Consider the following 15,101-nt stretch of genomic DNA (forward strand, 5'->3'; position numbering starts at 1 on the left):
GGTGAGTTTTTTTTTTAGTTTTAAGTGCCTTATGGTAGAGCTGGGAACCTTGTCACATATGTTGTACCCTGACTGTATATGTTGTACTTAAAAGGCTTCTCAAATCTAAATTATAATGTTTATAACAATTTATTTTATATTTTTACTAATGTGTGTACAATAAGTGGACTTTCAACACACAAAACAAAGACTCATTTGGTTTAAAATGCTATTAAGTTAAGTTCAAACTGCATTTCAGGTGCATTCAAGCACCAATAATCGACAACGTAAAATGGATGCCTCTAGTAATTTAAGTCATATTCTATCTAAGCAATAACGTGGGTAAGTTTAACCCAATATAAGCAAATACGTAAAATTCCTTCTTCGGCGCTTCTAAAGTAATGTCCCAAACGAAATAAAATTAAGAAAGATAGAATAGTATTAAGTAGGTTATAAAGTAGTCTAGCCTAATTTACACTAAGCAAGGACTTATTTTACCATACTTTTACTCGTAAAAGCTTAGTAGTTTTTATAAGCTGAAGAGTTTGTTAGTTATCCTGATTCAACGCACTAATCTCAGTAATAAAATTAGAATTGAAAAATTGATTTTAACGACCAAAGTAGTGCGTTTTAGAGAGAATCGTTAATGTAATTATTTAAACCTGAGGTTATATGTTCGAATACCACTGCTTTTCACTTTCAAGTGTGTATAAAGATGTGCTCGTACGGTTACTTAAAAATCGAGATAAAACTAGCAGGCTTGATACCCAAAAATGATCGACATGTGTTATGGCACAGAAAGGTGACTTGGTCATAAGAAATAATCAATTGATGATAGATTTAAATTTGAAGCCAAGACTGCGGCTGTTTTTATTATGAATATAGACCTCGGGAAGTATATGAATCTGAATCTATTTAACCATTCTATTATTTCAGGTTTTGCTACTGTCCCAAATACTATAGCAGGGCAGAGGAAAAGGCAATACTTTGGTCTGTCCTAGCTGTTTGGGTTTATCGTAACAACTGTTTTCAACACCATTCTAACAGTACTGGGACCGCACTATATGTTCTGGTTTTTTGCGAGGGTTGTGGTCTGGATTTTTTGTTTACTTTCATCTTCATCCCAGAAACAAAAGGAAAAAGCCTGGTCGAGATACAGGAGATGGTAGAAAGATGTATTTTAATATAATCTGAGTGCAGCGTAAAAAAATGTCCACCATTTTTAAAATTAAATACATAATTAGATTACCTTTATTGTGTTGAAAGTAATATCAATCTATCTTATCTAAACTATTTTGTAAAAGACGGGTACCTAAGGAAACTCTTCTGAGGCACTCTTCTGCCCCTTGATGTTTTGTGGAGCAGGTTGCACTGATCTTTCACGTTTCTTTAGAACATTCCAGGCATGCTCAATTGGATTGAGGTCAGGATTTTGAGCTGGTAAATCTAAACGATGCATCCCAACTTCTTGCATGTACGCTTCCACGCCACCAGATCGGTGCACTATCGTCCATAAATACAATCAGTTAGTCGTATTGTTTTGTTGTTTAATTAATATAACGGACGATCATTTGTTTTTACAAACCGATTAATAGATCTTTATTTTGCAATCGTTAGATGTGATTACAGGTTATAGGAGATAGAGAAATATATGGACTGGACTACATTCTGTCCATAAAAGAAGTATATTATCTAAAAATACCAAAAATCATTCAAGGTTTCAAGAATAATAAAAAATATACAAATAATTAATCATTTACTCAGAATTTCTTGTATTTCAATCAAGCTTTTACCCTTTGTCTCTGGTATAAAGAACAAAGTGAAGAGAAAAGCCAACCCGCACGTAAAAGAGAAGAACCAGAAGACAGCATAAGCACCAACAGATGAGATCAGAGTGTTGAAAATGGTTGTTATGATAAAGCCAGAGATCCAAGATACCACGAATACGGTGGCCGTGCCTTTGCTTCGAACATTGGAGTTGAATAATTCCCCTGTTAGTGTACTGGGTATGACACCAAAGCCTGTAAACGTAGACATTTGAGACAATGATTATTTTTTTATAAATGTAGTTGTGTAGTGTAGCAAACAGTTTTTCTTGTACTGTTTCTTTAATATAGGTAATTTTCTATATATTAATAACAAACAAAAGGTAAGTAAATTAATGAACTCTTGGCTTTACAGACTTCACAAATTTAAAGAATACAGACGTATGTGTAGCATTAAGTTTGTGGAATACCTAAGGAGAAATAAAAATATTAGTTGTTCAAAGTTAATATTAGTGACACGATTGCATTTGTTTTGATAGAATGGCAACACCACGCAATATTATACACGTCAACTCCGCCACTATTATTCCTTTTGAATCCACGACGTTTACGCGAAATATTGGCGCGTTTTGATTGGCTAAACTTAACGACGTGCACGTTCACATCACACACACGTACTTTACGCGTGCAGCACCGCTTTTCATTCATTTTACATTCTTTGTACCATACGATTATCGTAAAAAGTATTGTTTAAGTAAGCTTACCCATATTATTACTCATGAAGAAGATCACTAATGAGGCTAAGGGGAGCCATTTAATGTGCTCCACTAGGGGCGAGTTTATGTATATCAAAAAGAAATGGAAACCAAATACGACCTGCAAAAGAAGCTTGTATTAGAATCTCTCGTATTTTCTTGTCATCATTTGGAAAACAAAAACATATAACTAAAATCTAGGATCAGACTCCAGAAACATCCAGTCATCTTTTAAGACTTCATATGAGGCGGACGGAAGTGTTAATTCATAGTTAGGAACTTTTCTTTGTATGTATCTAACTTGTCACCCAAGCAAAAATAATTTTTCGATTCAAACTAAGAGTTCTTAAGCCTGGCACATTCAAAAAAGCTCTTAATAGAGAATACAATAAACTATTAGCTATAGTAAAGATATCATAATAAAAAGGTAAAATTTTAATTCTTTCGAACATAATAATTATTGCCACTAATTCAGTAGGCTGATCAATTTAAAAAAAGCGTTGATGTATCGTGTACCTAATCGGCATCGAGCGAATAAGTATTTTTACTAAGTAAAAACTAAAATATTTAGTAATTTTTCTCATCCATTTCGAAAGTGTAAATTTTTTAATAAATTAAATGTTATATCCACCGTTATTGACATGTACTTTAGAATATAAATTGGATAATGGAATAGGAAATGTATTATAATATACCTGTGTACTCTTATAAATAAATAAAACTCGAACTTACCATACTAACACAGCAAACACCAGTTGAAACCAATAACAAAATTCGCCTTCCAGATATTTCCACACATAATGGAGCAATAACACTCCCTACCAATTGAGTACATCCAATGATAATAGTAGCTAAACTTGGCGGGACAGATGAATCCGCCATTTTGAAAATCGATGTCGAAAAAAAAACAACCACTAATATACCACTTAAATAGTTCAATACGCTTATAGTTACAGTAATAAATAATGCTTTTCTGTTGCATTTAAGTGTAAACAATTCTTTCCAGTCTTCTAAATCGTTTGTTTTGACTTGAGTATTCTTTAGTTCCATTATGTTTTCTATTTCGGATTCCCTACCAAGTATTTGGAGGACTTGGCTTAATTTTTTGTCTTCATCTGCAATTTAATATTGTTTTTATTTATAAGCAATCTAGCTATATATTATATAGCTATATATATTTGTGTAGCTGTAGCTACACAAATACATATTAGCAATGAAAACACAACCAACAGATCAGATTGATAAGCAAAATATGTAAAACATAAGAACTTTAATAGATAAATAAAGAAAACTGAGATTAAACATTTAACTAAAGAAAACTTAATATTTTAATGGAAAATCTATATTGTTACTACTGCTAAATAAAGTTCTCTTGAGATCTTCTCTTCTCGCATACGGAAAGGGATTCTTGAAGAAATTAAAGACAACTATCTATCCGGCGGTTACGAATAGCGACCGAAAATAAAAAGTCTTTCTGACTCCGCCGACATTGCAATAAGTCTAAATTATATTATTTAGAATATGATGCAATGCGTATTTATCGCAAATTAAGTAAACGGCGCAAAATCTAGAGGATTTCAATACGTGTTCCAAATTCAAAATAATTAAAATATAAAAAAAAAAGATTTTTTTTTATGTAACATTATTAATGGCCAGACTAGTTATAATACACACATGACACACCCAAATTATATAAACTTGTAATATCATCCAAAATCTTGACCAGCAAATATTACTGGTAATAATACTTTATGAGATTAAAATATCTGTAACCCTAAACTTATTGGTTCACAAGTTCACAAGTTGGTGTCTGTCTGTCATGTTGGCGTATTATTTGATTCCATTTTACAAAATGAAATACTGACAAAATAACAATCTTAAACACATTAACTAATGATTTTCTATAGTTGTTTTTATTAATATAAAAATGTATTTTCATCTTAATTTTATTTTTTATTCGTAATCGATATGGTTAACATTGTTGATTCATAAATAAAAAACAACATACCTTTCAAAGCAAGATATACAGGAGATTCAGGTATGCAGAGAACTGCCAGGAAATATACTGCAGATATAGCAACACCAATATACGATACCATACTGTAGGAAACGAAAGGCCCGACACTGAATAATATTAGGGATCCCAATGTTTGTATTACTCCAAGCCCAGTCAGGAAGATCCCTCGAATGTTGCTTGATCTATAGAATTCCCAATCATAAGCAGAAATATAAAATTTATACTCGTGATGACGTGATAAAGAAACAAAAATCTTGCAATAACCGAATTTTACTTACGCGATTTCTCCAATATAAATGGTGTTTATCATATTCGCTATGCTAAAACCAAATGTGTTGATGATTCTAGCAATGAACATCATCGTGAAGTTGGTAGCTGACCCCAACATGGCGAAACCGATGATGTAAAAAGTTGCCGAGAGAACGTAACTTGCTTTTCGGCCTTTGAAATTGGAGAACCAGCTCATCGACAGCACAGCTGTGGAATTAAAAAATACATATATTGTGCTGGAAACAATTGTTAAATATGTTCTATATTATTGAAAGACTTGAAAGAACCGGCAGTATTCGATGTGCACCTTTTAGAATTTAGTTGATACTTTATTTTATTTTTTTAAATATATTACTGTAGTTAGTGTTAAATTCAGTGCGTGAGATATTTGAGCCATATACTGAGATTCCGAAAGGTTGTTGTTAGACGGTCAAAGTCCAGGCTAAGCTTAGTTGTACTTAAGCCAAGTTTACATAATCCTAATTAAAAATATTGTTCTTAACAAACTTCTCAAAGTCTGGTTTCTATTGGTTTTGGTATGATTTGAGTGAAACCTTTTGAGGAGATTTAGATTTTAATTATATATTCCTTACAAAAACATATGCAAGAAACATCAATTTGAAATTGTATGTAATATATTAATTTAGTTTCACTTCGAGCGTTTCTGAATGCAAACATTAACGTGAGGTATTATGAAATAAGTCAGATACTGCTGTTAAGTAAGTCTCATTTCTTAATCTCACCCATAGGTGACGCTAAGTCAACTCTAAATCTTACCCTTAGTTATCCATCTGTTTGTATTACATGTTAATTTGAAGAAGGGTGTAACTAGATGGAATAAATCGCCAAAATGGTTAGAAAAACAAAGATTATAGAATTCAATTATATACCTAACATTTCTATTATTATAATATATATTTTTTTATTATAGTTCAACTACAATTAAAATATTACATAAAACTATTTACCCGGTAACCCAGCAATATATAACACAGATGCCAGCAAAGACATTTCTATGTCGGAAAGTGGTCTTGATAATGGAGATTCGTCAGGGTTCTCCAATTTCGGAATGATCGGCGCCGTCCAACTGATTCCATAGCCACAAAGCAGATGACCCACATACCCTGAAAAACATGAAGGTTGAATAATCTGTGACGATTTTATTTCCGTATAGCATAGATAGTCATGTATATATTACTTCTTTGAAGGTATAAATAGATATATTTAGGGTCAAATATATCCAACACATGAAGCATGGAAGGCAAAATTAGACGTCGCATTGGAATGGATTGGATCGCCGTGTATCATAGACATGGACCCTAAAATCGCAGATAAACGCCGCATCGGGGACTTAATAATATGGTACAAGCGACATTGCTGCGTATTCACTGGAACTGCATGCCATCAAGATTAATGCCTGAAACGCATTATTTTTTATCTCAAGAGAGTGTAGCAATGTGTCGACCACATTGTCCGGAATGAGGCCAACCTTGAAAAATTATGCGGAAAAATGGAGGGAAAGGGACATAGGGGACGCAACCCAACATGGACCGACCAGGTAACACAAAACCTGGGCGCTACGGTCGCCAACGTTATTCATCAAGCTGGAAATCATCAGAGATGAAATCAGTATTCTGCCACAACAGCGTCGGGAGCAATACGACGCTCAGCAGTGATCTTTAAAAGTTTAAAAGTGACTTGTATTACTTTTGGAAAAAATGTATTACTCAATAAATGATTATTTGCGTGAGACACTGTAGTTGAAATATTGTTGTAGTTGATAATTTAATAACATTTGATATGATATGTACGATACAAATAATATAAGAATTGACCAATTCATATGACTAATAATGTAAAATGTAAAACTCCTTTAAAGACAAATTTGCGCGCCATTGTATGTGGCAGAATATGCAAACTTACCACCTTTTTGTACCATATTCTTGCAATAAACTATTATTATTATTATAACTATTAATTCATCAAAGTCAGTGTTAGTTACAATATTATCTTAAAATAAAAATTAGTAAAGTTGCTACAAGGGTTTCCCGTCCCCTTAAACTCACTTTTGGTGTCTCACAATGGTTAATGCTTAAGGTTCCAACTCGCAATTCTGAGTCGTTGTGTTTAAGGTTCGGCCGCGATTCAATGGATTATACGTGCATTACAACTTACGAGTGTGACTTGTGTAAAGAGCGACTTCCTGTTCTCCTACGTATAGAAAAGTTTAACCGCTTTTCTTAAGAGAAGTAGAGTAGATAAGGAAAGAGAGATAGAAATCTGAGAGTTCAACCACGGAAACCAGGCACGAAATTGTTCGTTGCATAAATAGGTTTTAGCATTACGTTTGAGGAAGAACGATAATTGGGTGCATTAAGAAAGAACATATTAATTAGTATCTTAAAACTAAACACTATCTACTTTATTTATCTATTAACATTCTTGGTATGTATCTTCTTAAACCTTAAATCCTTGAAAATATGACCGAGATTATCAAATAGAATTAATCTTGCGGAATTTAATTTATCTGCGAGCTATGTTTGTTGTTTACAATGTTATCTTGATGTAATACGTAAGAGAAATAGGTTTTTGTATTCTATTAAGAAATGTACCACTTTTCTAAGTTATGTGATTATTATAGTCTAGTTAATCTAAACTATTTTTTAACTAACAAAAAATATTTAGAAACTCTTATAAAAATATCGTTTATAAGTAACACGTATAAATGTAAAAAAAGTACTATTTACATTTACTATCTATTTTCAAACCAAGGGTCTTCATGCCGCTTGAAGCAAATATTTCGGTCGGTCGGTTATATATAAAGTATAAAATAAAGTCGGTTTACAGACGATACTTTAACGTGACAACGTCGTAACAAAACATCGATGTAATGATATCGTAAACATACCTTAGTCTTCGAGTGGAAGAGAGAAAGATGCGGCGCAAGAGTACAATAAGCGTAACGGGACAATGAGCGTAGCGGGACAATGAGCGTAGCGGGACAATGAGCGTAGCGGGACAATGAGCGTAGCGGGACAATGAGCGTAGCGGGACAATGAGTCATGCTTTTTCATGCAGGTGACGTTCATCGATTTACTAGACGTTGTCACGTCTAAAAATAATGACAATCAAAATGTGAATGTGTTCCCATACATAATGCCCTTGGACCTTTGCTCTCCAGGCCACATTTACAAAGAAATAGCTGATGTGGTACTACAAACTTCAATGTCCGAATATACTTTTGACCTAACAGTGAAACCATACATTACCCATTCATTCAAATCCGCAAAGTAAATTAAAGGTTTAATAAGAAAAAAAAATATTAAAAATAACGAAGGACTTAGAACGAATGTTAGCACATTAAGAATTTAATACAATATATTATTGTTTCAGATTCATTCAGTACGCCATGTATACGCATGACAGTTAAATGTAAGTGCTGGTTAAATATTCCTACCTACAAGTCATTTTATAAATATACGAAAACATTTCTTTATATACATATATATTTGTCGCAGATTCAACGCGATTAATTGCAAATTTAGTGTTACTACCGTCGTCCGACATTATAACTTAATATTTAAACACAGTCAGTGCGCACGTCCCGCGCAGGCGCCGATCAGAGCTACTCAACTCTTGACTCTCAACTTGAACGCAACGATCGATTCTACGCACTACTGACAAATTGACTTTAACACATTGACAACTTATATTCTGAACCACTGTCAATCAGTGCTTGCAAAGTATAACTGTCTATGGAAATTTTGATCAGGAATCGTTAGTGGTTGAACAAACATCAAGCAATTTTGATTGTGGCTTAGAATCTTTTAATTTTTCTTCTCGTTACTTTGTAAAACAGGAGATTCAGAATGTCCAAGTTTGTTGCAATAAGAACATCGCGCAACTATTGGCTGTTCACTAGATTTATCAACAGACATGCGAGGGTAGGTTTTATTTTTTACCTAACAATTAACAGTGTCGTTTAAAATGTCCTTATTACAAAAATGGCAACGACGGCCTGTAGTTAACTCCCTTATTTTAGGGCGCTTAGAAGCTTCATATTCACCAAGAGTCTTGTCTGAATATCGCTTAAGGTTTTTAATTATAGGGTACGTATTTAAATGCCTATCAAGTGACACAAAACTTGTCGGAGTATTTTTAAGTAAATCTGTGCGTACCTGAACATCCGTGATGCCAGCAATCACGACCTCAATTTTATTGGACTCACTCCAACCCGTCTCCAGCCGGTCAATCGGCGCCATTTTGTTGATGGAATATTCAACGTAAGTCACCGCGTGATGACTCGAATAGTCCACCATATCACGAAACAAGCCGTAAAACCTCCTAGTTCCAACAAACTAAAGAGTAAGTCGCTCCTTAAACTATCTCCAGGTTTTACACAACGGGTACGAACGTGCTGCCCACTTCTTGGCACGTCCCTGCAAGTGAGTCAAGGCAGCATTCCTAGCTTCGTAATCCGACGACGAATCGTTCTTCATGTGGTATTCAATCTCTTTACACCACTGAGTTGTGGTGAATTGACAATAGTCTGGATTAAACGAGGGTAGATAAATCTCACATGATTTTAGCGATCTTTTATCACCCACACTCGAAGGCTTCTCTTTGGTATTTTGGAAGCCCTCCATCATATTTTGAATAAATTTTGCCCATAATTCAGACGTAAACGTGTTGGGTCCGTCGTCTTTTGTCGTCGGCATTGCGGTAGGCACGCAGGATGATTGTTGTATCGATCCCACTTCTGATGTCGCAGATTCAACGCGATTAATAATTGCAAAATTAATGTTACTACCGTCGTCCGACATTACAATTTAATATTTAAACAGTCAGTGCGCACGTCCGGCGCAGGCGTCGATCAGAGAGCTACTCAAGTCTGAACTCAACGATCGATTCTACGCGCTACTGACAAATTGCCTTTAACACATTGGCAACCGACCACCTGTATGCTCGGTTCACATTATTCCAGTCCAGTAATCTGGTTAGCTGGAATGAAAAATAGACCGTCATTCCAGTCAACTGGACTGGATTGATAACTGGAATGGTACATTCCAGTGCAGGTTCACATTATTCCAGTAGCATTCCAGCGCTAGACTGGAATGCTGGACTGGAATGCTACTGGAATAATGTGAACCGGGGATAAGATTGCGCGGTGTTCCATTCTAATAAAACGAATGGCATCGTGTTCATTTATTACGTCTCTATAATCTATAATGTGACATTCGGCCACACGAACATAGTGTCAAAACAATATAGAACACTAAGACGGTTAATTCACATTTCCTTAAGGCCTGTATTCACTTTGATTAGTGCGAGTGCAGGTGATTAGTAGAAAACAAGTGTGGACGGCGACTGATTTGTGCAGGTGATTAGTTGCCTGCGTAGTAAAGTGATTAGAAGCGTGTTCTATTTTTTGCGAGTGAAGTTGAAGTTCTAGAATATTGAAGTTTCCTACACCAAATGTACAATTACAAGTTAGAAGGGAAAGTTATCGGCAATATTTATTGCAGACTTCTACCTATAAAACATAAGAAAAACGGTATGTAGAAAATTATTTAATTTCAATGAGGTAGCAATAACAAATCCGGTTCCCAAATTTGCGGCCCCAAGATCTGCCCAGGCTCCAATCTACTCAGCATGCTGGCGAATCCGCCACTGATTGTAATTCATTTAATGTTGCACTCTCTTTTGTAAAGTTTATTGTTAGAAAAAAACGTATTTGTTAAAAAACAATAACGCTTCAAAAATGCAACATGATATTTATAATCTTATAAAAAATTCCATCTTGCTATGTCAAGCTGGACTTCAAGTAACTGCAGAAAAAGGAACGAATATAAACCTGGTCCTCTCAACGACGTACTCTAAAGTGAGTAATAAAACATAAATCTTGGTAACAAAACGAAAAATAACGTAAGATATTGCGACTACATACTAATGTGTATTTGGGAATAGGTTTTTGTTTCCGATAAATTTTAAAGAAGTCGTAACTACTAGTATAGTATAGTTTCTGTTTATTTGTAATTAATCCTGAAAATATAAAATTTACAAATTATTACAGTCACTAACTTGATGCCTATTTAATTTCAGTTTAAATAGTTTTTATAGTATTTTAAATTAGCAGTTTAAATAATATTTGATTAATGATTCAATGCATGACGATTTGCTGTGTTTGAGTATGCGCCATGTCTACACTTAATTGAGGCTTACGTATTGTTATTTTAATTAATATTTCAAGTAATGCCCATACATCATGTTGTAAAACAAAAAAACTTTCAGCGAGTGGCGGACGGGTTCAATCCAGTTCTTCTCGTTCGTTCTACGCTGTTTTGGAGTGAATAAACAAACAACAAGTAAACAACCAGAGGCGCTAGAATCAGGTTTGAGCTGGAGATTTTTATATGTTTCATGATCATTTATTTTTCTTATAGGCTAGTAGGTAATCAGGCCTTTTACGCCTGACAAACAGCGTCTACTAAAGTCTCAGATATTCCAGTTTGGTTTCCTCATGATGTTTTCCTTCACCGTTTAAGTGTTAAACACGCACATAAAGCGTCTATTGGTGCTCAGCTGGGTTTGAACCTAAAACTTCTAGGATGAGTGTCGCTGTAGCCAATTCGCACAACTACACTGCTTAACTGTATGAATAAATGAAATATATTGTGTAATATAATCCAGTTTTCAAGTCAAGGGCTTTCCTCATCACAATTAGAAGCAAAGGATTGTAATAAAAATAACTAATTTGTAAAGAAACTTATATTGCATAGAATTCTTGCATATAGTTGGACTTAAACGTTTTTTGAGTCAACTAGCAACTATTAAAATGTAAAATTATGGAAAGGTACGTTTCATTGTCACTAATCACCAGTCCTCCAATCTAACCAAAAATAAATACGAAGATTAGTATATTCGATTAGCACAAGAAAAATAATTTAAGTATTTCAAATTTTAGTTTCGCCTACTTACTGCGAAGATTTCGATCTGTTATTTGTTATCCATCATTATCGTATCAAAGGTTATCTCGTAGTCTATGAAGCAGATATTGACATCGGTTTGCCTGTATCTACACTTTTATACTAAGAAATTTAGTTAAAAAAGGCTTCAAAAATCGATCAATGTAACATAAACAGTGGCTGTGCACCGATGGACTGTCTGTCTATGTGCGCATTTAGCATTCTCTCGAACGGGTAAGGAAAACATCGTGAAGAAACCGGCCTGCCTTAAGCCTAAAAAGTCGACGGCGTGTCAGGCACTAGAGGCTGATCACCTACTTACCTATTAGATTGACAAAAGGTTGTAGCGCCACTGATTTATTATATTTTTATAACATATTTGATTATAACTAAAAAGCTTAATTATTTTTGACTGCTGTTGAACGGGTTTTATTACAATAAAGTGCTATGTAAATGATTCATATCGTTACTTGACGAATTAATTATTACAATAACTAACTTTTTATACATTTTTCATTTAAATAGTAAATATTTATTGCTGAATATTACTTACCACATATAGTTATTAATATCTGATTTCTATACCTCAGCACATTATGAAACATTTTACCGACTAACTATTCTACACTATCACTTGTATCTTATCACGGATTAGCTATTGAGAAATAATGTACAATCTTAAACGGAGTTAAAATAGTTAAATGAAGACTTTAATAATCATATTTTTTTTTCAAATTTCAGGTTCACTGAATACGTGCGAAATTATCTTTTTATTTTTAATTATATTTAGGATTTTAGTCACAACTCACAGTAACACATCCGAATATTACGTGAATCATTTTTTAACGCAATACAGCCATAGTTTTTAATTAAATCTATTTAAGTGTTATTGATGTGTGTGTATAAATTGTATTGTTAAATTTAAACAAATCAGTTTCAATCAGCCTGGCAGTGTGTCTGATTATGTCTCAATATCGTCGTTTTTTGGGTTTCAAAGAAGCCGGATTCCTCACAATGTTTTCCTTCACCGTAAGAGCAAGACTAATGTTGCATACAAAGATAAACATCCATTGGTGCAACGCCTCGATTCGAACTGAGACGACAAGATCGAGGATTGCACGGTAAAGCCACTAGGTCAACAATGCTCATGTTTGTTTATAAATTTTTAACCCGACTTAAATGTTTCTCTTGATTTTTCCACTAGTTAAAGACGTTTACAGCAAGCTGAAATGTGATTTATGGCCGTTTCAGAAAAGGCTCAATCCAGAAAATTTGCATAAAGTTACTTTCGTTTACGAAACGTTTGTATCAGAGCAAATGTAGTCGAGTGGTTAAGCTTTCAGTTTATTGTAATAAATCCCTAATTCATTAAAATTAAACCGCATGGTGTTTTCTATCCGTTCCCCAAGATCGTTATATTTTAACTGTTTTTATAAGTATAACTGTATGTATAATATAATTTGAAATTGGAGCCTTAGTTATAAAATGTCATCTCCAGGTTTCGATAATGTTTTATTTATGACCTAGTAAATACCTAGATAACACTAAAAACGTTTAGAAAATGAAAAACGGTTTATTGTAGAAAGTTGCCAATATTTTTATTGTTTTGCGAAGTAATCTTCGTTCCTCTCTACACATTCAATGGAACCACTGAGAAAAGCAGTGGGCCCATTCTTCCTTAGGGATCTCTTCTATGGCATTTTCGTACGCTTTTACTGCATCTTCAGAGCCCTTAAAGTCCTATCATAGTTTTGTTGTTAAGGAAGCTCAAAACAAAAGTCATAATAAATCATTGAACAAAAATTTTCTCGCGTTACATTCATTTTCACGTGTAACAAGAGTTTTAGATTTGCCACCAATTCATTAAAACAAATGAATGCAATATACTACTGTACGGTTACCAAAGAGTTCTAAAATTGAAATTAAAAAAAAATATTCATTGGCAATGTTTCTAACTGGCCAGTTCTAAACATTTTCAGTGTTACCCACGTAGGTAACCTGGGTATAACGATGTTACATAGTTTTATTATTAATTGTTTACATCTATATTTAAATTTTTATCTTGGGATTTTTTTCAATTGGTGAGATTTTACAGTTGATCTAATTTGTTAAACGACCTGCATGTTCCAGCGTCACAGCTTTCACGTAGCCAACCCTCAGACATTATATAGATTGTGTATCTTTTACAATAGTAGTGTAAATAGGTAATGTACTGTATAAAGGTATATGAAGTATGAAACCCGTACTCGCAGGTACTTCGAAGGCTTTGTTTAATATATTCATTGTCATAATAGATTTAAATAAATTATTCAAAATTCGTATTAGCTACAACAAGTTTTCATATAATTTTCTATGGCGAATTTTCATATGTGCTAGTTTTTGTTTAATAGTTGTTCCAAATTAAAAAAAATATTCAGTATTACCAAAGGCAATTGAAGTTATTTGTCTTTGGTATTTTGAATGTTCGAAAATTGCGATTTTACACCTTTAAATAGGATTCAAGGTCGTATATTCTTATTTTTTTTATTTCTTTTCCAAATCCATATATCCATATTCTTCTCCATTCCAAATCCATATAGGTAACTAAGTAAACTTATGAACGTCAATAGAAGAGATGTTAAATTGATTCTAAATTTACATTTACTACCAGGTCAAGGGTGAACAACGGGCAAGAAACTCTCCACCACTTCTATTTAATCGCCAAGTTTTTAGTTATACAAATTGTGTGCTGAAGTGGAGCAAATCAATCCCAAGTATTAGGATCATTTAAATAATCGTCAAATTTATTAAAAGCTTTATTCATTAATAAAAGTTTTGAATTTATTCATTGATAATGATCTAATTTCGCTTGGGATTTTGTTGTAAAAACGAATATAATTTCCATATAAGGAGTTATATCTTCTGGAGCCTGGTTGGTACTCTTACATTTGTTCTGATTCGAGTATTATACTGGTCTTTTGTTTTAAAGTCGTTTATATTTTTTTGGAATATTTATTCGATATTCCACAGTATTGTAAAGAAGGTCCTAAAAATTTTTAATGATGTAATTTTTATTACTAAACAATGCATTTAAATCTAAAAATTTACAGATATTATAATGCAGACGGTATCGGTGGCATGATCTTAGCTCTTCGATAGAAATCATACGGTTATTGACACGAAATACGAACTGAGATATAATCAAAGGTCCAATACAAAGTGGAACTTAACCATTCAAGTGTGAGAATTGGTTATGTCTCAACGATATAAAATCTATGTAATATACAGAGTATCTTATACAGGAGCGGATCTACCTAAGAGCTTTTTGGGCTGCAGACCAAGTCCCCACTGAAAAATATAGAGTATATTT

The 15,101-nt window shown here is 33.6% G+C and overlaps 1 protein-coding gene across 1 annotated transcript; it reads right to left on the reverse strand.

The window, feature by feature from the left end:
* Positions 1 to 1,731: 1,731 nt before the first annotated feature.
* On the reverse strand, positions 1,732 to 12,385 carry LOC123720571 (facilitated trehalose transporter Tret1-like). The gene is made up of 7 exons (XM_045677243.1): positions 12,306 to 12,385; positions 5,756 to 5,911; positions 4,796 to 4,994; positions 4,509 to 4,699; positions 3,233 to 3,615; positions 2,510 to 2,621; positions 1,732 to 2,000 (listed from the first exon to the last, which is right to left on the reverse strand). Exons 1-7 carry the CDS (start codon positions 12,355 to 12,357, stop codon positions 1,732 to 1,734), a joined length of 1,362 nt encoding a protein of 453 aa, XP_045533199.1. The 5' UTR covers positions 12,358 to 12,385.
* Between the last annotated feature and the right edge of the window lie 2,716 nt (positions 12,386 to 15,101).

This window comes from Pieris brassicae, chromosome 1, assembly GCF_905147105.1.
Source record: "Pieris brassicae chromosome 1, ilPieBrab1.1, whole genome shotgun sequence".
Taxonomy (NCBI): Eukaryota; Metazoa; Arthropoda; class Insecta; order Lepidoptera; family Pieridae; genus Pieris; species Pieris brassicae.

Coding starts and splice junctions, on each gene's coding strand:
- LOC123720571 (XM_045677243.1), bottom strand. CDS start 12,357: ATGTTTCATAATGTGCTGAGGTATAGAAATCAGATATTAATAACTATA. Junction 3,616..4,508: donor TGTATATCTTGCTTTGAAAG/GTATGTTGTTTT, acceptor ATTAAATTGCAG/ATGAAGACAAAAAATTAAGC. Junction 2,622..3,232: donor GTGTTTGCTGTGTTAGTATG/GTAAGTTCGAGT, acceptor CTTCTTTTGCAG/GTCGTATTTGGTTTCCATTT.